Genomic DNA, 24324 nt, shown 5'->3' on the forward strand with positions numbered 1-24324 from the left:
TTCTCTTTAAAACAGACGTCTGAAGGGTATTGACTCACTCCTCCAATGCTATAAACCCTTGATTTTAAGGAGGGCATAAATGCATTTGCAGGCATAAATTCTGTCAGCTTTGTGCTGTAAAAACTTTAAGGTCCTTGTGACAATACTGTCCATTTGCCCTTTATACCTCACTCAGAGATTTTTTTTTAGCAGAAGACTTTCACTGCTAATTCAGACGCCCGAGGCTCGATCCCAGTACCTGACAGTTAACATCTTGCCCTGAGTAGAAGCTACTGCCAAAGGCTGCTTTCCCGGATTGTGGTGTCAATCCTAAAATTAGCAAAGAATGCAATTTGCTTATTTTATTGCTCTATAAACTCCACATTATTCACATCAGGTACTTTTATTTGGGCCTTTCAGAGAAGCACTCCGTTTTCTCACCCACGTTAAGATCTCAGATTGCCCCAATTTAATAATGTTCAAGAACGATTCCGTAGCGACTCACGGTCGCGTAGCCCGACCGAGATTTTCACATAACACTACCGCCAGCACTCAGGGACTACTTCGTCCATCTCACAGCGAACAGCTGGATAGAACCAACGGTCCCCACTACCGGTGGCGACGTGCGGAGTCCGACCCGCTCCGGTGCAGCACCTCGTGGGGAGGACAGCGCTCTCCGGCCGCGGGGTGCGCAGAGCGGGGCCCGGAGCGCCGCTCCCGGTTGTGTAGCGCCACCTGCCGGCCGCGGCGGCACGGCGGGAGCACCGCCCGACTGCAGCTGCCCCGCGGCCCTCGGAACTCAATAGCGGGGCTCTCGGAATTGCGGAGCCCGAGCACCGCACGTATCGCTCCTTCCCGAGCGTTGAGGCTGATGTGTTGCCAGCAGAGAAGGAGCGAACGCAAGGGAGAAGACCGGCGTGGTGTTGGCAAAGCGCTGTAAACGCTCATTTAATCATCTCATCGGGTGGAAAATGCACGCAGAAATACAGCCTGCGGTCGCTCGTTTCACGTGTGCAGCGCTGCTGGGAATGACTCCCCGTAAGAACAGGAATTATTGCAATACAATAAAACGGCTGCATGCATTTTAGATCTTTTTTGGGTCTCTTCTAACATAGCAGAGCCTCCTTTTTTTTATCTTTTATTTTTCTTTTTTTATTTTTCCCGAGGTTTGTTGTCATTTAATAAAAATTAAACGTTTTAAAGAGGAGTGACAACAGCATTTTTAAAGCAGGTACGACCCCAAATCATCAATCAGGCAATACCAGATGATATGTGACAAATTCAGACTTTCAGAAACGTATGATGAAGTGAAAGGAGCGCATCATTCTTCCTCGGCTCCCGAGGCAGAGCTCTACCCCTGCTCACAGCCAGGGATGGGGAAGCACTCAGCCCTGTGCTGCTTTACGTGCCAGTGGCACCTTCCGTTTAGCAATGGAAATTCAGCCCAAGTTCAGCATCCACCACGCCAACAACAAATAAAGCTTTCCTCCTCTAAAATAGTCCCTGCAATGTTTTTGAGTGTCTCTGCGTATTTGCCTAATGGCAGAAGCCATCAGCGAGCCCTGGGATGATGTAGTGGGCTGACAACGAGGTCAGATCCACACACCTGGGTTCCCAGCCCCAAACACACGCTGACTGCAGCACGGCTCGAGCTGATTTAGGTCTTCTGCCTCAGTTTACCACCTGCAAGATAAAAGCTGCTCTGAATTGCCTCAAAGGGATGTTTCTAACCTGCAAGTTTCTCAAGCTGGCAGGAAATCATGTATTTGCAACACTGCTTCTTACTCCTTCAGCTTCTGCAGAGAGAATACAGCTAAATGTCAGACAGCAAGCACAGTTCTCACCCAGGTAACGCATCATTTCCAGGGTAATCAACAAAGCTCCCTACGTCTTCCTTATTTCTACAACAGCTCTACTGAAGAGCACAGGGCTTGTGATAAGAAGTTGGGCTATAAAACCCCCTTTTTTACATCAACAATGTGCAAAAAAGAAGAAATTCACTCTGACAGCCCCGGTGAAAAACACCTTGGCTTTCAATAGCAAACATAGATTTCACCATATGACGAGAAGGAGGATGCTAAGGGGTCTGTCATCCCCCAGCAGCAATGCTTGGTGCCAGCCTGCTCTCCTTGCTGTTCCCCCCATCCACCATCCTCATTCAGGGGCTCTCAGCTACACAGACCATCAGACCAGCACCTCACACCACCCCAGCTCACCTTCCAGTGAGGTAGAAAACAGCAAATTAACATCACGTTTGCAAAATGTGAAGTGATACGTAAGAGCTATTTAATGTTTTGCTTGTCATAATAAAGTATTTCTACATATATGACTCCCAGTAAAACACAGCCAAAGCTAGAATTTGATGATAAACTCGAAAGATCCTGAAAAGCGGTGCTGCCAATGTGCATTCCCTTCCACTTATCTTATAAAAATACTGTGATTTCTCCACCCCAAAATCCAAACAACAGAACAAAACAATTCAAGCTTTTTGCACAGAAGCTGGTGCTGCAAGAAGAGCAGCCAGGAAGAAAATAAAGAACTTATTTCTATGTTTCTAAGAATGACTGTCAGCAATAGAGATCAAAATAAACAAAAGGTTAGTGCTCAGAATTGATATTCTGCTTTGCTGTTTAAAAGCCCTGATAAGCATGAGGCCCAGGATGGCCACAGCTTCCCTCCAATCCAGGAGGGTTTTGTGGCACTGTGGCGGTTCATAGTGATCCCCGATGACTCAAAAGGGTGACTGTGGGCATCTGACCTCTTGTCATGTACAAAGTGCTTGAACCCCTCCCTCATGCAAACCCACCGACACCAGCAGCACCGTCTCTGTGAATGAAGGCACCTACTGATACTCTGCTGACAAGGACAATGGCAAACGTCGCTGCAAAACCAGGAGGATGGCAACACTCATATGGGCAGAGCCATGCCCACTAACTGTCATCCTCACAACAGCTCAGAACACAGCCTCACCAGCCTCTAAAATCACACAGACTCTACAGATTGCTTCCGATCTGCCTTCCTGTTTGCGTGTGGGTGGTTCTGTTTGTTTGTTTGGTGGTGGTGTGGTTTGTTTTGTTGTTGGCTTTTCTTTTTGTTTGTTTTCCTTAATCCCAAGTGGGGCAGCATTAAAGAGTACCTTTGTGCCCAGGTCTCCCCAGTGTCACCTGGCGTATCTGGTAACCACATGAGGAGGTTTGCATTGTTTGCATGTTGTGCAGGAGAAAGTCAATATATTGCAATTTCCGAATAAAGGGAATGGGGGACAGCTCTCATTTACCTCATTGTGGGGATTCAACCCATTAAAGAACAAAAGTAAAAATCAGAAAAGGAGACGACAGCTTACTGTCCACATGCTCCCATGTGAAGCTTTCTATTCTACGACCTTCCATCTGTTATTAAAATACAAACACCTAAACCAGGAAAAAAAAATATAGATATTTAAATTTTATTTTGTTCTCTTGACCACCAATTTTCTCCTAGTAGGAAAAAAGGCTGCTACCTATTTTCCATAAAAAAACCTTTGTAGCGGTCCCAGAGGAGAAGTCAAAAGTTTGACTTGAAAAACGGAGCTACTTCAAAAGCATTGTCAAACAGAGGTGAAGGTTTCTTAAAAATGCATAAATTAAAGGAGGGTGTATTCATAAATATCTTCATAACTTTATATGGTGGAGGTGTGACTGAGATGCGTATATAAATGAATGCGCGCCCTTGTTATAAGATGAACTTAAATCAAGTAGGAAATCGATTTGTTTATTGGGTACTGTTTGGACTCAGTGCATGTCCGTGTGTGTGTGTGCGTGTGTGTGAAAAATGAAAGAAAAATGGAGAGTTTTTTTCAATAATAAAAAGGGAGTTGCACTGCAGGGCCCCTAAAGCTTGTGAAAAATTAAACTCGACGGATTCAAACTGTCCTATTTCCACTTCAAAAGAGAAGAGGCACTGAGCTCTTCCCAACTTATCTTCAAACGCCCAGCACCCTAGAAAGTTTCTTAAAAAAAAATAAAGTCTCTAGTTCCCCCAAGCACTGTACCCGTTACTGTAGCTGCTGTCTCTCCCTCTTCTAATTATACCCATGTGAGTCTATTAATCAACTTGTAAATTATTTAGAGAGCCATGCGCTGTCTTCAGCTAGTACAAACACACTGCATGCAAAGACTTGCTGAAAACCAATGGAGCTCCCAAAGGGTCTCTCTCCGATGTTCAGACAGCTTGCAGCTCACCAGTACAGCGCTGCTAAAAACAAGAAATAACACGAAGCTTACCTCCTCAGATAGAAGGATTTACTCAGCCTTTCAACTCCAAAACTCTTTGCAAGTTTTTAAACAAAGAGGAAGCTGCTCTATTGTCAAACCTGTGCTTTGCACTTAGCGATGAGAATATTAATTTGATGTCAATAAAAAAAAAAACCCAAAACAACCCCAACAAAGTGCTTTCAGGGAGACTGTGATCACTGTCACCAGGGGACCCCGACTTTCAGAGGTGGCACCAAAAAGCACCCCTTTAAATCCATTCCAATTGAAAACAAGGGGGGAACTCATCGTTTGTGCGGTAATAGTTGTTATTAGGAAAGAGGAGAAATTAGGGAATTCCGGATTGTGCCCCCCACACAAAGACTGCCATTGGGGACAGCTTCGTATATTACTACTTGAAAAAGGAAGAGGAAAAACACCACCACGGATCGTGTGCGTTCGATCCTAGCAGGCTGCACACAGCGCGATGTTATTTGTCTTCCATGAATCCCTTTACCACCTGAACGCTCATTTTGGTGGGAAAAAACAACAACATTACCCAAACTAATAGCAGTTCTCCCAGCTGAAAAGCAAAATCTTTCTGCTTCAGGGTTGTTGTTTTTTCTGCCCTTCGTGCTGTTTTCCTGTCGTTTCATTTTTCCTGGCTCCATTTATTGCAGCCTTGCAAACACATTAACTAACAGTGATCACTCCGTGCTATTTCACCACAAAGGCACATAAAATTGAACAGATATAGAACAGTAAACAAATTTCTTTTCAACTGACTGATGCCAAAATTCTTCTGCTATTTTCATTACTAAGATGCAGAATAGTCCTCAGAATTACAGCAATCTGGATCAACAAATCCTGCACAAAGGCCTTTAAGGTCATCAAGCCAGAGGAGACTGTGAATGGGCTGTCTGTACATGCATTATTTGTCCATGTTTGCCCTGAAACACTAGAAGGGAAGGACCAACCCACAGAATAGACTTTTCACAATGTTTCAGTAGCAACCAAATAACAAGAATTCATTTATATGAGTCTTCTTGCTGCCTGGGGAAGGGTCACTGCCTGGGAAGGGCTCTTAGAGCATCTCATCCCTCACACATTAGTCTTCACATCGCAACCAAGCAAACAGTAAGTGCTAAATTCAGCTTTATGGACCAAGATTTAAGCTAACAGGAGATAGGGACCAGGAAACCGGTATCAGATTCCAGGCTGGTCACTTTCTGCCCAGGGTATATTTAGCAATAATTGCACAGCACTCAGAGAAAACCACAATGTACTAAAAGAAAAAATCAGCACATTTCAGAATATCCAAATTTCCAAAGAATAGATCGGTGTTTCTGACATAAAGAAGGCGGTCTGGTTGCTGAACTTTTAACTGAAAACACATATTAAAATATCTAGCACAGGCAAGAGTGTTCTGGGAATTAAAAAATTAGCAGGCTCAAAAATGTGTATGCTACCTTCATTAAGCAAAGTAAATCACCATACAAAAAAACTGAGAAGTTTGATGAAACCAGCTAAGGTCTTTATGAGAAAACAAACACTAGAAAACACTGAAAATGGGAATGCACTGAGTTGCCTTCTGGGATGAATAACAGAATTGTTTGAGCTGTTCTTGAAATACATGTAGTATACATGAAGCAGCAGTACAGGAAAGAAACAGTAACAAGGAATGTTTGTGAATCCTGAAAACAAGGAGAGATCTGAGTTAGTCATCCAGAGCTAGAACAGAATAGACAGCAGACAGCCTCAGTAACTCCATAATGAGTTAGATTTGAATAAGCTATTTCTTGAGCCTTTTTATGACACCGTGACATATTCCACTGGCGTATCCTGGCTGACTAATTGTATGCAATCAGTTGGTCCAAAAGAAGGGAAACCACACTGAGATCTGTCTCCAGGGCAAGTATTTTAAGAATATATGAGGCATGCCTCAGGATTTTATGGCACTGGTTTGATTTTGACTAGCCATGATTTGAGTGCCACACTTCTCTTGGTCTGTCTTTGTTTCCAGGTTATTCTGTGATGGAATCATGGGAGTGATTGCATGTCCAAATGAAGCACTGAGCTTACTTGTGCTGTAACTAGAAATGTCCTGAACATTTTCAAGTTTTAATTGCTTTCACATTTATCACACTGTGAAAGCCCGTATTTGTCCTCACTTACTGCTGTTTGCTAAACTAATTCTATAAAAATGTCATTTGCTTGAAATGGAAGGTAGTCAATAATAGCACAAGAATCTTTCCCTCGTGTTAACCTGGTTGTGACTCCGTAGCCCATCTTTCCTTCTCAGTACCCTACGTTCTTTCATTTTCTCCAAGGCTCTTGTGAGGGCATTAATGAATTCTTGTTAGTGTTTACGAATGTAAATTCATTCTTTGTTATCCCTAGGAGAGGAGGATTAGCAAAGTGACAGAACTTATTATTTCTGGTATTGCTATATAATATTTATTTTTATTCATCCATTAATTTTGTAGTGTGTCCAACTAAATAAAATATATGTGCATACAGAGCAAAAGAGATGAGGTTTTTTTAGCACGATACACTGAAATATAGTTATGATTCCCATTAACATTCAAAAGCACTAGATAGTTCTATCCTTGCATATTATATTAAAAAATTTGTCTAAATCTGAAATAATTTCTAATTTGGAGGAAGAAATGGATTACCACTTCAACTGTGTATTCCTGAAATAAAAGGAGCTGCCTTGGACTAAGGATGTGTGTATTTTTAAGACTAAACACTACGTGTGCGATTATTTTACTCTCCTGGGAACGCTTTTGATATCCCCTTTAAGGAACTTCAATGGCTAAGATGAAGTTTATAAAATACACACAGTAAAGAAAGCTCTTATAGGATTAATCTTTGAATAGACAGATCATTCAAACTCCAATCTCACACATAACTGGAATCTAGAGAGAAAGGTGTTCACAGTGGCAGTCCTCCCCCCCCCATAGAATCATCATAGAAATCACAGATTGGTTTGGGTTGGAAGGAATCTTACAGCCCACCCAGACCCAAACCACTGCCACAGTCAGGGTTGCCACTCACTCAATCAGGTTGCCCAGAGCCCCATCCAACCTGGCCTTGAACACTCATTGAGAGTTCACTCCATAGGGCTAAGAAAAAAAGTGAAACAACAGTATATACTAAAGATTCTGAAATTAAACAATACCAAACAGGTCCAGAGTCAATCAGACTACACTCATACAGAAGCTATTTCCATACTTTAAGACCTTGGATACATTGCAAATAATAGAGGCTAAGAACACTTGCCTGTGGGTTAGACAGGCATTCTGGTTAGCTGGATCTCTAAATCACAAAGTTCTCTCCTAGAAAGGGCAGCCATGAGCCATTAATCCACAAGCAAGTTTAGAGTTAAAATATATTACCTTGTGGTTTGATGGAGGGATAGAATACTCAAAGCTGCAGGCTGCCGAAGGTCTTTTTGAAATGCTTAGGAAAGTACTGAATCTCCTCATATGGTATCGAGGGAACATCAGTTAATTTTATAGGCTCATGTTTCAGATCTATGTAATTCAGTCACAGAATTAAACTATTGTGCAAAAGAAAAAAAAAAAAAGACAGACTTTTAAGCTTTCCATCTCACCAAATGGCTTAGCTTGCCAAGAAGGAAAAAAAGACGATGAAGACTGTCTTTTTGCTCAAAGTTCTGTCAGTACTGAAACTTAACTGAGATTGCTCATTTTCAGCGAGATCTTCTCCCTGTATTTGTCTCATTGGTAACCAGGTGGCCTGTTGCTAGAAATAGGACTAAAAATTCCTCTTCCAGGCCACTGTAATTTGGCAAAATAAACATGCTCAAACCCTACTGAAATGCAATTTATATTTTAGAACTATAGATCTTTTTTTGATTTTTAATATCCACCACAGAGGACTATCTTTGTGCAAGAAAGCTAACAAACATGCAAGTTTAAACTGCTGCCCTAAGGAGCTTACAGTATTTATGATTTATCTGAAATCACTTGCAGAACCATCATCCAAAAGCAATATATACTTAAATATTCTTTGTGGTATGCCCCTCCTACCACCATAGAGGCTAATAAGAAATGAAGTACATGGAAACTTTATTTTTGAGTTAAAAATGCTTGTGTGAATCTAGATGAATTTTCAGTAGCATTTTATAAGTCAATACCTACCTATATTAAAGCAGGCAGTCCTTATTATCATCTTCTTGAAATTGAGATAAAAGTGAAACAGGACACTATCCCTTAGAAAGCACTTTAAATATTGTTAAATTGCACATCTGTATCAGAATTTCAATTTTGATTTAGAGATAAAAATATGGAACTCAAATTTTGGTATGTGTATAAGAAATACTGAATTTCACTGGAACAGTGGACTATTTGAAGATATTGAGGAGCTTAAAAATCTAACTTCTGTTACACAGTGCTGTAGGTCACATCTAATGAATGGAATTAAATGGCCTCCAGGTTGATGTAATGCAGACTCCGATCAAGAAAAAACTCACTCATCATTTATGTTTCTTCCATTAATTTGTAACTACAGTGTAATGAGACAACAAGGTGCCCTACCTGGGTATCCGTTGTCAATATAAGGCTTAACGAGTTCTCCAAGTTTTGTCTTGTCTGCAACAGCTTCCTTTAGCAGTTGCCCACAGCAAACTAAGAGGAAGGAAGAACAAAAAGACACAAGGTTAAATTTTAAAAAGGAAGCAACAAAGAAAAAAAAAAAAGCACAACACAGAAGCTGCATACTGGAATAAGGTCACTGAATAAAATAAAAGTTGTAGGTTCTTTGGGTTTGTTGTTAGGATTATTTTCTTTTTGGCCAAGCAGAGGAAAAAGCAAAAAGACTGAGCAGGGGAGAATACCGAATAAAAAAGAATACATTTGGCAAAGATCATATTAAAAACAGAGGGAAAGATACTAATCAAATATGTTACTGAAATAGTAACTCAAGGGATTGCTAGTGTTCTTCACTTCTTATAAAGTTATAATTAGTGAATAAAGTTTCACCTGCTGAACAGCATCTGAACCGCACTGCTGGGGGCGCAGGATAATACGCAGCTCAAGGAAGTGACTCCCTGGATCGTTTAATGATCATGCAAGAATTATATTTAAAAAACTGTGCTAATGCAATATTATCATTGACTTCAAATACACAGAACACCAGGAGACGCAGATTTAAAGTTCCATTCAGGACAGCAGCACATGAAATGCTGCTACTTTGGATTGTACAGCACTTTTGGACCAGTTATTGAGTTACTGTGTCTGGCTGCCCCATATAAGCTCATGTTACCTTGTTTTACAGAGAGGGAACCAAGGTATGGAGAAGTTAAGTGATATCACAGCATGTCCTAATTCCACTTCATTTTTGGCAAATACTAGATAACAGTCAGCACACATTATTGCACAACCTTTCAGCCAACAACTGTAAATCAGTTCTGCCCTGAAATCAACGGCACCAACATCAGCAGCACCACTGACTTGATGAAAAAATGGTCTTCTGACTTTGTCTTAAATAGGCAATTCTTAACAATATTTGGTTTAAAATATACTTACAATAAAATTTAATGGATGGGTGAAGCAGTGGCAATGCTATTTAATAAAAAGAACTGCAACTCTTTTACATAGTAGTTATTTTAAAAAATGCAAATTTTGACCTAGATGAAAACACTGTGCCAAACTTGTAAAAAAAAAAAAAAAAACTTGCAAAAAAAACCCACTACCTCCTAATTCTGCTTTGTTTCTTTGTTGTTTGGTACAGGCTGAAAGAGTGAAACAAACCAGCATTTTACTTCACCAAGAGGACATCACCAGCTGGCACATTTTACAGGCATCAGACATTTGTTTAAAATAATTGATGGCTACTCCAGCATTAGAAAATGTTGTAGAATATGGACATACATACTGTATGTATGGACATACATTACCCATCACATAGCTGAGTATCTGTATTGTAGCACTTTTTAACACTAGCATGTTAACCAGGAACTAGCCAAGCCTCAAACTGAATTTTCTGAGAGAAAAAAAAAAAGAAAATGGACATTTTCAGAGCAAATTCTATCTTAAAAGTGCCCCAAATTTGTTCAGACAGCTGCAGCTGCAATGCTATCGCTCACAATCCTCCGATCCACTGAAGAATTCACAGCACTACAAGAATCCAACATGTGAAAAAGCACTGATGTAAAGGATATAAAAAATGATGACTAAAAAAACATTAGAGCTGGTTTGTCACAGAATGTGTGTTCTATTGGTATATACTTCTACACTGAAATATTTTTCAGTTCCCTCAAAAATTTGACATCCATAGCAATGGGCAGAGAAATTCTAGGTGTGAGTAAGAAAGACAGACAGCAGAAGATAAATGATCAAAAAGACAGAAAGGAGGAATTGAGCAAAGTGCATATTTACTGAGAACTTACTGTTGACAACGCTGTATTTCTGAGCTATTAGTGCTGCCTGCAGGCTCTTCCCACTGCCTGGGGGGCCACAAAAGAGAATACGTGGAGTAAAAGGGGCAGCTGATCGGTGCTGGGTTTGGACATAGGTAAGAGCTAGAAGAGGACAGAAAGGCAAGAAATGTCATTTATACCTTATTTCTTTAAAAAAAACTTTAATATAAACATTAACCTCTATTTTTTTTTTCCTTGAAGGCTGTAATCATCATCATCATTTATTTTACCACGGAAACATCTAGAGATTGCAGCCCAAATCAAGGCTCTCATAAAACTCTTGTGTCAGCAACTTACACTGAGAAGCACTTTATAAATCTTACCATCATTAGGCTCCTGTACCTCCTTTCATCAGCAGACGTCAAATCATTTTCAAGAGCAGATTCAATTAATAATTGCTCTTTTACCATGTTGTTTTTAGCAGAAGTCTTTTTTTTTTTTTTTTTGCTTGATAGGTACAATTTTACCATGCAAATTATTGAGGGGGATAATTACATTTAATACTTTCCGCAGTTTCTGAACAAATATTTAACTGTAAAAACTCAGGGTGTTAAATTAATATGACATTTATAGAGCATCGTTTGTGATTAACACACTCCTAATTACATTATCATAGACTTGTAATGTATCATGTCACAATATGGCATTGACAGCACATAATTGAGCACAGTTTTCTTTCTTTGTCCATCGTTATTGCATAATGTGTAAAGGCTATTTGAGCTCCCCTGTCTGATTCAGTTCTGTGTGTTGGATGGTATTCTTCACCATTTTACACCGCATATTAGAAATTACAGTCATATCAATGTACAGACTACAAGAGTTTGGAAGGACCACAGCATGCACAGAGTATAATTTTAGCTGCATTACGGAGATCTGAACTCTGCCACAGTCTCAGAATAGAACCTGGTAGACACCAAGATGCTATAGCACAAGGTGGCTTGACAATAAGAACAAATTAGGATTGTATTTGTACACAGCCAAGGAGTCTTACTTTCCATACCCATTTTCTGGCCAAAAATAACAGTCAGGAGAGCAGCTAGAGCTGCAGTATAAGCTATGTGAGCTTTCCAGATCCACATAGAAAGACTCAACTTCATGCTACTGCATTTTGACTGCCATTGCTACCCATGTTTAAAAGCTGCACAAGCACACCTACACTTCTTCAATTTACTGTGCCTGCAGTGTATACAGCCAAGTGTCAGCCCAGGCACCTCCAATCCCAATAAGTCTATGCACTAAAGACTCCTCGCAATAAAATAGAATCTTATTGGGGCAGCCATTAGGATTTGTATGGATCATAGTTCTGCATTGAAATAATACAAAAGGACTGATGAAGAGCATCATCAGGGTAAGTATTTGAATTACTATTGTTAACATGCTGCTGCATACTAACAGCTTTTCTAAGGGCCCTCCTCTATACACATAGGTATCATTGTGGACTAATTAATAAAGCAGCAGCTCGAGAAAGCTCCCACTCTGCTATTTCCAGAGACTCTAGAGAACTGACAAACTAACTCAAACTGCAACCACATAGGATTATACACATCTCTTTCCAGCACCGCAAGCTGTACTGGGATACTACAACATGCAACTGGATGTGATGTCACATATCCTTGCACACCTAAGCAGTAACTCCATTAAAATTCAGGAGTCTGCAAAATCTCATCGTTGTATGAAACAATCCATTAAAATCCCAATACTGTCGAGATCTCTGTATTTTTTAATCTCTGTCTGTAATAATACAAATACTTAAAGAAAAGCCATCACAGAATCAAAACCCAACAGGAAAATGGCAGCAGCAAAGTCTGCAATATCAGCTAACCAAGGAGTGCTCTAGTTATTCTGAACATTTTCCATAACCCTGTGTATTGAAAAGCACAAGCATTACAGGCAAAGCACCCTGCTTACAAATGATGCTTAATTTGCAGTAAATAACCAAGTTAATTAGGAGTAATGATCCCCTAGACAGTCTCCACATCTAATTATTCTTTAAAAAAAAAAAAATCTGGCTGCTTGATGCACTACAGAAAAAAGATCTAGAGAGGATTTTTTCATTCCAATTTTCAATTTATCTCACTACATTATTAATTAATAATAATTAATATTCAGGCACTCACATTTTTATTTACAATTCAAGGCATGAATTCTTTATGAATTATGATACGAACTTTTAAATTTAATTAAGTAATTTAGAGGTAATTAATGCGTAAATTCAGAATATAAACTTCCTACTTGTTTATCTTAAAAGTGCTGCACTTGTCAGTAAAAAAAAGACCTTTATGAGATGCAAAATTACTGGGATATAACAGATCATCTACAGACTGGCAGCTGCAAAGTACATTATCAGTTGGTCGTTCTGACAATTTCCCTCTTTTCTTCTTGAAGTATCAGCACTAGAAGTCAGATTGCATTACAGTCAAGCAAAGGCAAGCAGGGATTGTTGAAGAGGAAAGCTACGAGCACAAGCAGCTTTTAAATCATGAAATGTTACCAGCTTTCAACTACTCATACGTCTTATTATCAGACCTGTGGAAGGCACTAGCTCTTTGGGGGGTCAGCAGCTGAGCCACAGTGCAGCCTTTAAGTGACCCTCAAAGAAGTAACTGACAATTGCTGTGCTGAGCAGGCTGCTCCCTGATAGGAAGGTGCAAACAAGACTTTCTGGTTACCTCCATTTACCCAGTCCTCTGAAAATAATTATCAGGAACAGCCCAAACTCTGCAATAGAGAGAACACAACTCAGCTGGGAGCCATCCGTGTTGACTAATCTTAATCCTGAAACAGTTAGGAGCTACCTTTCAGCAAATAGTTTATCAACTACCATTTGCCACGCAGATGCACAATTACCTTGTGATATGACATCCACACAAGGCTGGTCTGCATTGATTGATCTCAGAATTTTTTGGTAGATCTGGAACACCCCGGGGAAGTTCCTATGGTATTCCAGCAGTTGTTTTGACATCTCCTCCTCAGACAGATCTGGTTTCACCAAACGTTGCTGTATCTGCACATCATTTGGCCAGTCAAAGGTCGTATGGTACACCTCTGGAAGTCAGACAGTGATTAGGAGCTAAGAGGATGATTTCATCAGTCCTGCTCAGTTCCAGTTTCATGGAGAATATCAAGGTCTACGTTCAAGCTTCAAACTGTAGCACAACAACAATCTGTGCTACACCCTTTTTTACCTGTGCTGACAGCTACGTGGGAGATGATGTGGAGCTAAATCTATGTGACAGTCGTTCAATGGAAGGCACACAGAAGCATGCCTGAAGCTCAGAAAAAAATAATCAGGATCCAGCACAGATGCATGACGTAAATTCATACGGACAGACCTAACCTTCACGTTTCTGTACTGCCATACTCCACTGTTTACAAAATCAATAGTGAGCTTTACATTTTCCCATATTTTATTGGCACAGAAAATAAGATAAAGTGAACACGTTTTTCCAAACTCTATAAATTTTAAATGTATAATTATGGATTTCTACTCATTTTTAAAGGGATATATTAAAAGACTTAGCCTAGCCTAGTTTCTAGTCAAGAACAGGAAGAAACAAACACTGCACCTTCTGTGAGGGGATCGAGCCTCTTTCCACTGTTCCGCTCAATCAGCGTAGTGTCTGCAGCATAGAGCACAACTGGACCCCCGCCAAAAGACAGCAGGAAGAAAAGGAAAGAAAAGAAGTGTAGTTCTCGTTATCTATTTCTTGTATCTGGTTAGTGTATTCTAGTTTTAAAGACGGGTAAATGCATTTCAAACGCTCTTGTCTCACTGTCCTTTCCCTATGCTCTACTGCAAATAATTAGTTTCACTTTAATCAGTTCTCCTCCATCTCCTAAAAAGTACAGCAGGAGAAAACACATAATAATAATGACCTAAGAGCACTGGCTATCCCAGCCATCCATATCCGTTAACAAGGCTCTTCCTCACTTACGTTATATCCAGAATCTGGGATAGGCAAGAACCCATGGATCACCCAATACTGATTCTCTTCTGCACCAGGAGCAATTACTGTACACCCAGCTATTCTGGTAGTGAAACCAGTGAAACTTATTTTTGGATAATCTCCCAGAAAAGTGTTCAAACTTAATTAGAAAGCATCAAAAGATGGAGAATCTGTCAGTTCTGTGGGTTGCTTTCAGCTCATCATTCTCACAGTTAAACGCTGTAATTTAATTACTGTTTTCAGTGCATTTGATTACAAGTTTCAAACCAGTTCTTCTTAAGAGTTTCTTCACAGTATCAAATAACACTTTCAGACACTTTTCTCCCTATTAAGGTACTCATACACTGTAAATCTCATCTCCTCTCAATCTTCTTTTTGATTAACTAGACAGACTGAGCTTTAAGATTCTCATTCAGGTCGTGGTTTCAGAGATATAATTGTGAGCAAAACTTGACTTCAAATGTTATTAGCTATATGAAAAATACATGCAAGTACCAGACATTAAACATTTTTGCCTGACTCTATTGCAGTGATTCCAAATACTTCATTAACAGTCAAACCTCATCCAAATCAAATCCAAAGTGACAATTTGAGTTTGCTAACATTGTGTTAAGTTCAGTATCCACTGGCAAGCAGTACATCTATCACTTCACACTGTATTCCAAGCAATTGCAATCATTTCTTACATTCTAAGTAGGTTCTCTAACTATATTACTATGGGACAGGTGGCTGTTCTAGATGGCAATGGCAGCTGTACAGGTCGTGTTTATGAACTGCTTTCCAGTAAAGAAACGTTCTTCTCAAATCAAGTTAGAATTCATCCCCACTGGTGAAGATCAAGTTTAAAATCATGATGCTTCTGCTCTACTCGGTGCAGTGCAGTTTGCTAAGTTTGTATTCTCTAATCCGGCAGAAGAATGAATTCGTATTTTGGGGATGAGGAAATTGCTTTGATCTGCGAATCACCAAACAGATTTAGAGATTGATTTAGAGATCTGGAGATTGAAATCATAAAAAATTCAGACGCATGCGTAGCACTGAAGCAAGGCTACATGCAGCTGCTCAGAGATACCTGCTGGAATTTTCTCTCTCTAACATTTAGGAAGACAAGGGTTCATGTATGAAAAACTGGATTTCAAGATTTCCAGGTTAACTCAAGGTTTTGAGTGAAACTGAACTACACAGAGACATCCTTTGGCTGTCTGGTGACTCTGTTGTCTTCAGTTTTGATGCTGAATTTATTGAGGATGTTTGGGGGAAAACACTGGAGGCTTTCACCTGCTGGTTGCAATCACGCATAAACCTCGCACTGCTTACCAACATGCCTCGGAATGATGCCAGCTGATTGCAGCAGCCGTGCCTGTTCCTGATTTTCAGGGAAGCCTTCCAAAATCCAGCCCTATTGAACAAAACCATGAAAGTGTTATTGGTCCTAGAAGAGAAAACCCCCCAAAAAAGCACTAAATATCGGTGCTACTTGCAGAAAAATTGCCTCGTTCTCTCTCACAACAGCATAATATTTGTTACAGATGCCTATGAGAGAAGAACACAAACATGGAGCACTGGTATTTTTGTGAAGTGGCATGCACTATTACCACCACCACAGTGCAGTGGGCACTTTTGTCTTGCTGCAAGAATGTTTTTTGTGTTTTTTTTTTCCCCCATGCTTGTCTTAAAAAAGGAAACTTCTCTCTTAAATAAAAACAACCCCAAAACATTTTCTTGGTTTTGGTTTTGAAATATTCAAAAGGATACCAGCCCACACTGTGGATAAAAAAAAAAAGAGGCTAAACAAATCTAAAGACAGATTTAATGCCAAGAACACTGAGGAAAAAAATGCACGCTTTCATTATTTTCTTAAATTATACAGGGAAACTCACAGTAATGGAACCGGCGTTCCCAAAGCTAATGAAGCAACAGAGCAAAAGAAAGGCAAAAGAAAAAAGAGCCTTTTGCTCCCTTAAGTCCTTGTTATAGCCAGCTAAGTGTTGGATTGAGCATCTTTAAAAAAACATTTACGGGTCTGCGAAATAGCAGAGAGGAGCAGCAGCCACACTCTGCTTCTGTGTGATGCAGTGTTTGAGATGTAATCACTTCCCAGACTCAAGGCTGAATCTTCAGGACTTTCTCTGGTTTTTGTCACTGCTTTAACCACGCGTCCTCATCACTACATGCCATACTCCACAGAACTCTGGGATGCTACAATAAAATGGAAAATCATCCTGGTACTGAAATAAGACACTTTAATATTGCATTAGCTTCGCAATCATTCTCATCTCCCACCTAAATTTGAAGCTCTGCCAGTATGGGGTCCAAAGGTTTTAGAAGTATTTTCACATATCTCCATGACTTCTGTAAGAGGAAATTGGGACATTCCAATTATACACGAAAATAGAGTAGACTACTTCAAATTCTTTAATTAGCCTGGTTTCAGGAACATGTCATCCTGCTGATAGCTGTAGAAAATAAGAGCCTTAAGAAACTGCGAGCCATTTTTGCCACTCCCAGTGTTTGCTCTATCAAATTAGAATGAACTGCTGCCTAAGGTCACGCAGGTGCTAAGAAATCAATTTATCCCTTGGGACTTGCAGGAGGCAAGGCTGCACAGTATTTTTAGCAGTATGCAAGGAACTTCAGCGCTAGTTCTGAATATATTGTGTTTGTATGGTGTATATATAGGCCCAGATCCTCTTGTTGGGAGAAATGGCATCAGAGGTTGGAAGCCAATAAATCTATGCCTATTTACACAGACTACAAGTCTGGCTCATTTTCTTCACTCCAAGCACAATGCTTTTGGAAACTAAACAGAAAGGAAAAAAAAACAACAAGAATATCCAGCATGCCACAAAACCATTGCTTCTATTGTCACTACAGCTTATTGCTCAAAATCAAATCCTGAGCAACAGGCAGTCAATACAGAAGACTATTTTTTAACAGTGGAAGCTTCAAGATGCCTCTATACTCATTTCAAAGGTCCTTAAAGCTGGCAGTAAGGAATTTTATAAATGAAAGTTTTTGCAGTGCAATAAAACATAGTTCAACAAATAGCTTCCTGCAACAAAAACACTTCAAGGCATTACACAAATGCATAATAAACACACGCTATAAAAATAGTTAGCATTTTGGATCTCATTTCCAAAGGTCTCTGAGTTCCAGGGTATCAGTCAGTCCCTAATTAGAATACATTATCCATCTACTTGACACTTCAGTGAAATGTCTATTCCACCACAGAGCTGCAGCTTTGTTCAGAACAGGTTTATTGATATTCTGCTGCATTCCCTCTCCATACCCCCAGTGGCTTGGTTCTGTTTTATCACACATCAAAAAGGCCGTATGCTCAGGGCACCCCGTGCACAGCTCAGAGCTGGAGGTCTGAACAGCTGCAAGTAGTATGGTATCACAGGAGGGACAAGCTCCAAGCAGATGTCACAGATAAAAAAAAAATATATTAGAAAAAAAAAGAGTAAAAAGCAGTGTGGCTTGGGAACCAGCAAGAGGAAGCAACACACAGCAGAGCAAGACCTGACTTAAAATATGCCTATCATGCTTTATGCAAACACTGGTCTTTTTTTGCCCTCCTGACTATCATTAAAGTGTAATTAGTAACTTCACATGGTAAATTTGCTTCTTTAAGAAGTCATCTATTTTTTGTTCTTGATAGCAGTAACCTTACATCCAAGCATGGAATGCACTTTATCACATCAAGGGTTGAACAAAGGCTAAAAATGAGCAATTCCATGGTGCCTTACTCTGTGGTCACCGGCTGCAAACCTCCACCCTTTCCCCCATGAAGACTGCTGTAAATACAGCCTTCTGCTGGTGCCTTAATGCCAAGTGAAGTGCTCCTTGGAGACCCATGTCACACCGAAATTCAGTGACAAGGAAGTACACTCAAAGCCATCACTTTCCTCTCCAGATTTAAGGCACCTGGAGAAAAGGAAAATCTCAAGGTCATTCTGAAACGTAGATCTCATTCCTTCACTGGCACACTGCTCTCAGCTGTAAGACCAAGCCTACATACTTTCACACTTCCCACCCCAATAACAATGACTTAGATATTTAATTCTCTCTTGTTATTTGACCAGCACAGCCTTAAAATGTTGTAGAAAAGACAAAACTGAAACTGGCTTGAATAATGAAAACAGCAAAGGGATAGCACACAGATGTAACACTGAATTACATGGCACCTCTGAAAGAAATCTTAGCCACAAGCATGGCAACCAAAGGGCACGACCAGCTCTGCCCTTAGGAAAACAGGTAATTGCAACAGATTCTCCACATCATCGTTCAGTAGGTGTGAAAAAGTACTCTGTCTTTCTCCGCCATCTGAAGAAAGGGGACAGACAATAAGGCAACAAAATGGTATCAGTAATAGCTCAGCCGGGATGGATCCCAAACTGCCAACCCAGCTCCTGCAGCCTGTCAGCGTTAGGAGTACAGATGATGGAAGATGCTCCAACTTTACTGAATGTTCCATTAGGAAGAAACCTCTCATTCCCACATGCAAAGTATTTTTGTAGCTCTAGTTAGCTATGAAGCTATAAAAAAGCCACACTGTTCTTGGAAAAAATAGACCTTCGCTATCTTTGTATGGAGTTTCACAGAGACAGGACGGTGATCTTTATCTGTCATGGCAAGATCAGAAGAACCAGTAGCCATTGCTCTCTTTCCCTTCCCTTTCAATGGTAGCCACCAGCAACCCTTCTGAATTGTTTAATACCAATCAGATGTAATTCTGCCACTATTCATGTGCATCGCCAGCCTAAGCTTAGTTTCCAAGTGGTTTAAGGCAGCATTAAGGCTGCTCAGCTCACTCTCAACAATTCATCATGTAGCAATCTCCTCACCAGCCTTCCCCAGTTCTGTGATTTCTCTCCTCAGCCCCAGCACTGGGAGTTAGACAACAGCCAGAGGTGCTATAACCAACATGTACTAACCCTGAAAGATGAAAAGTCTTCCCATCAACTTCCCAAGTCCCAGGTTCTAACATAATGCTTGCAATAAGTTTTCTGTGTGTGCTGGAAGACCTACCCATCTGATCCCTCGCAGTCCTAACGACATTTGTATTAGAAGAACACACAACACAGCCTCCAGCAGAGCCGTTGATCAATAAAAATGTTCTCCTTAGAGAATGCCTGTGACATCTATAAACCTGTGAGTGTCAAAACAATGGCACAAAAAATCCTGTATTCCTACTGTCAGTGGGATGAAAGCTGTGCAATTAATGCCAACCCAATGACACCACAAGGAGAAATAAAACAAACAGCTGGTGGTGGTGTCCAACATCCAGCTCCTCATCTATTAACATTTTCAGTAAAAAAAAAAAAAAGCTGACTCATACTTTGAGAGAGATGGCATAAATCTGCTCAATGGAGACAAAATCCACTGCAATACTTCCAATCATACAGGGAGAAAACAGCAATTAAAATCCCCAGATCCCCTCTCCCATGGAGATGATGTGCACAATGTGAGGAAGTTTTAGCGATCGTGGATTACTCTCTATTAAATAAAATGGTTTTAATATCTATCCCTACTTTGAGAAGTCAGTTATGCTTATTTCCTAAAAATAGCTGAAATCTTAACCTAGGCTAATAATACAAATTTCATTCCTTCAGAATGCCAGGGAAACTTCAGAAATAAAGGTTTTTGCTTTTGTTGCTCCTGTAATATATCCAGTGCTGCCAGTTCCATGTTGCTCTGATAACAACAGGAACAAAATGTGGGCAGGACACCGAGCAGCTGCTGGCATCTTAACTGTCCTGTCACCTCGCTCAGACTTTACATGACCTGGTACTTAAAGTAAGAGCCACTTAGAGCAGCTTAGAGTATCTAAATAATTCCCCATGTAAGCAAATATTGGTGTAATTTAGAAGTGCAGGGTTCAACTCATCGCTCCAAATTTGCAGATATTCAGCTCCATTACCATCAGTGGGATCCATACCTGGTAGAAAACTGTAACCTAGAGACAAGACAGGTTTTTGCTTCATACGTTACCAGTCATAAAACAATTGCATGTGTTTCTCTGGGGGAGGAGGAGTACTGTCATACTGTCATCTGTAAATATTTATGCAAACCAACGATGCACCCCAGGTTTTTGTTACAGTAAGTCTCCAGGTAAACCCGGACTGTGCTAAAAATTCAATGAAATGTTCAAAAATCACCCACCCTAAATTATTTTTACTCTTTCACAGCTTTCTCTACAGATGTAAAAGGAAGGACTTCTATACTGAGGTTCTTCCCTCAGCACGTAAGGGCACTGTCATGCAAATAAGGGCACTGTGTGTGCTTCTTCCAAACCTGGCAAGTTTTATTTTAGCTTCATGATTTTTCTCAGTAACATTGAATACCAGCAGGCAGAATTTTAAATTCAATTCTCATACAAAGAGTGGATTATCTAACAGGATAGGTCACAGTTTAGCTGCTGCTAGTCCTAAGGCATCACTGAAGGAGAGCAGCATGCCACCTATTTTGCTACAGCTATACTTCTGCACAGATATATGACACAGACAGATGTCCCCTAGCAAACCTGCCAGGCAAGAACAATTTAAGAGATTACATCTCCAGCTATTCATTACCATCCTGATCAAGTTATCCTTTCCACAGTTCATAGACTGTAATTGACCATCTGATCTAGCTTACACAAGACAGGTCCACTGAAAGACAGCTCCACCAGTGGCCTAAGCTGAAATAACTGACTGCATTGCAGCACAAGAAGACCATTATGGCAACCGTTTACATCACCTGAGCTGTAAAGCAGAAGCTTTCAGTCAGGGGCAGAAAACAATGTTCTGAGTTCTTGCTAGTTTTGCTTCTTTTTCTTGCTAGTTTTACAGATCCAGAAACATGGGACATAAGGCTTCAACATGTTCAGTTTCTTTTGGGCGTGATGCTGGGACAACTTCAAGAAGCAATTTTCACACTTCAGTGAAATATTAATTACTGGCCCAGCTTTATTGAAGCAACAAGGTAGAGGATGATGTCGAGGAGTAACACATTTCAGTACAGCTGTGAGCTTGCCACATCCCTGCAAGGTCAGGAAGTAGCAGCTGGCCTATGACCAACAGCTGAAGAGACAGAGCAGCCCTTTTAAGCACTTGTACTGTTTGTCTGGAAATGTTGCTCAGTCCTTCATGAGTGCAACCCCTGCTTTGGACAATGGGCTTTTTCCTCTCAACAGTACATCAAATAATATACATTATTATTTTGGTACTGTTTAGAAAGAGGTTTTTATCCTTACAGATTTGTCTCTTACATAATCCTGTATAATGGACTGACTACGGAGTCAATAGACCATAACAACACCTCAGATTTTAAAGGAAACACATAAAAGAGGTTTTGCTTTTGTTGAGTCCAGACATTAATTTCATCAAATATTAATCTACTTAAGGTCTCTTTTGATTCTCAGTTAAAAATCTCTACTTACATTAAGATTGAGCATACTGGGGAGTGGAAAGGGGAGAAGGAAAGCCACCCATCTGTGCGTAAAACCAAAACTCCATAGTTGCCTGTTTGTGTAATTAACAGTGAACATATTAATTATTACCTAGAGAAGAATATATTCAAATTCAGTGTTTACTCACACAGGAAGAAACAAAAGATGCAATAAGAAAGAAAGAGAATTGAAATGAATAGCATTAGACCTTTTTTCCTCTTTTCCTCGATAAGAGTTAAAGCCTTAACATATTGATTTTTATATATTTTCTGTTTATCTGTTTTGTCCACTTCAACTCTGCCAGTTGCCCCAGGCAATCAACAAAGCTACGCTTGTTCAGCCTTTGATCATCTCAGTGCTAAAAGATTAGCATATGCATACTCTCATCCTCCCCTTTATCCTGTTAATAAAGCTCCAAACTCCCTCTGCTGATGTTCAAGAAAGCAATCCACTCCAGAGCCCCCAAAGATTTGCCCCCATTCCCTCCTCTGCTCAGGACTCAGAATGCTAACTACTATGCACGAGTTGTGTAAGTGCTTATCCACCGGTCCTCTGAGGAGCAATTCTTACTTGTTTGATGCAGTCCACGCTTGACAGACGTTCCCGGATCAGATTGGCCCAAAGCGCGTTGGGAATTTTCTAAAGAAAGAAGAACAACAACAACAAAAAAAAGGCTGCATATTCACAATTGAGTTCAAAAGGAATTTTATCATGCAGGCATATTCCGGTTAAAGGTGAACGGAGATGTCTTCTTGAAATAAATATATAAATAAAATTGTGTGAGCCCCAAGTCATTAACATAATAGATCAGACAGTTAATAAAGGCATAAAAATCAGTGCTGAAGGTAAGCTGAGCACACTTCTGCTTGCCCAACCCCACCTCCATGTGCTTTGCAGACCAGCGTGGAAGCAGTGCCAAATTCTGCACACTGACTACCATGTTGGACGTCAAACTGGCCAAGGGATCCATAAGGATATCACATCCACACATAATTTCTTTTGCAAGTATCTGACCCACCGCATCACGACAGCACACACAGCATTAGTGAAATGAACAGCCATTGTGAGAACTAAGCAGAACGTCAACCACAGACAATATGAAGATAGTCTAATTTTCAGGAGGCTTCTTTCAGTTTCTATTAACTTTCTTTGACCTTCCAGAGAGCTTATTTAAAATAAATTGTAATGTTAAAGTTCATTTTAATGTCAGTTTAATTTTCAGTGCAGAAGTTCCAAATGGAATTGAAACGATACGTCCCAGGATTTTCTGTCGAGGTGTTTCTTTCTGTGACTTCCACTTTGCCCACATCTAGGGTTTTTTTTTATAACATGCTAGCTGCTATTGGGCAGGAGAACAAAGATTCTCCTCTACTGATTTATTATTTTTCCACCCGTGATATTTCATTCCACTCTTACATTCATCACCTGACAATGAATTAACAACACGCTCCCTGTAGGAAATCTTTTTCACTACCTTGTTAACTTAAGCCTTCACCCAGTGCCAAACTAAGTTAAGTTAGCCAGGTTAACTTGATAAAATACAAACATTTGGCATTGCCAGTCTGAGTCAATGTCCATTCAACTGAACGCTCTGCCTTAGCCTCATTCATTTTGCCACCACTTAGAAAAAATGCTGCTGTCAGATTCTCTGCCTCCCAAGGCATGGAATTATCTTTCACCTGACAACGTGAACTGGACTCTTTCTTCCAAGCACTTGCATACACTGTGGGTTCCCATCTCTCTGTCTAACCAAATAGCCTGATGGACATAATCCTAAGATAAAGTGCTTCTGTAGGCTTACATCGTACCAAGGGACGTAAATAGATATGGTGGAAATGTGACGGAAGGTTTCCCAGCACCACTAATCACAAAGCACTTTCACCAGGAGCACTGAACACACTACCCTGAGAGTTCCTACTTTAAAGTAGGGTGGAGAAAGCCCTGCAGAGCACATTACAGAAAGCAGTCCTCGCCCAGCATTGGAAGCAACAAGGTGGCCCAGTCAGGTGGTGCTTTCCTTGTTTTGTTCATCTCTGTTGTCCCCAGGCCTCAGCACCCGTGGTAGTGTCAGCCATTCATCAGGCAGCACTTGAGCAGGTGAAAGAGAGAAAGAGAAAGGAATCACTGCATCTCCTGAAAGTCAGCAGGTCCCACAGGATGGTGCGTCAAAGCCTCCCGTGGTCTCTCACTGCTGGAACCTGGGTCTGTGGCTTTGACTCTGTCACCTTCCAAAGGTGCATCATGCTGCTATCAGAAACAGCCAGCGTCTTGCTTACTCCTTTGATGTGT

At 40.4% G+C, this 24324-nt stretch overlaps 1 protein-coding gene across 3 annotated transcripts in view; it reads right to left on the minus strand.

Moving 5' to 3' along the window:
- The window catches only part of AK8 (adenylate kinase 8), a 71545-nt gene that overhangs the window by 29522 nt on the left and 17699 nt on the right, over positions 1–24324 (minus strand). For all 3 annotated transcript variants that reach the window (XM_025141418.3, XM_046901875.1, XM_428077.8), the window contains 6 exons: positions 22606–22674; positions 15921–16002; positions 14223–14294; positions 13504–13701; positions 10627–10758; positions 8774–8863 (listed from right to left, as the gene is read on the minus strand). In XM_025141418.3, coding sequence (XP_024997186.2) covers positions 8774–8863; positions 10627–10758; positions 13504–13701; positions 14223–14294; positions 15921–16002; positions 22606–22674 — 643 coding nt within the window. The remainder of the gene's footprint in view (positions 1–8773; positions 8864–10626; positions 10759–13503; positions 13702–14222; positions 14295–15920; positions 16003–22605; positions 22675–24324) is intronic.

This window comes from Gallus gallus, chromosome 17, assembly GCF_016699485.2.
Source record: "Gallus gallus isolate bGalGal1 chromosome 17, bGalGal1.mat.broiler.GRCg7b, whole genome shotgun sequence".
Lineage (NCBI taxonomy): Eukaryota > Metazoa > Chordata > Aves > Galliformes > Phasianidae > Gallus > Gallus gallus.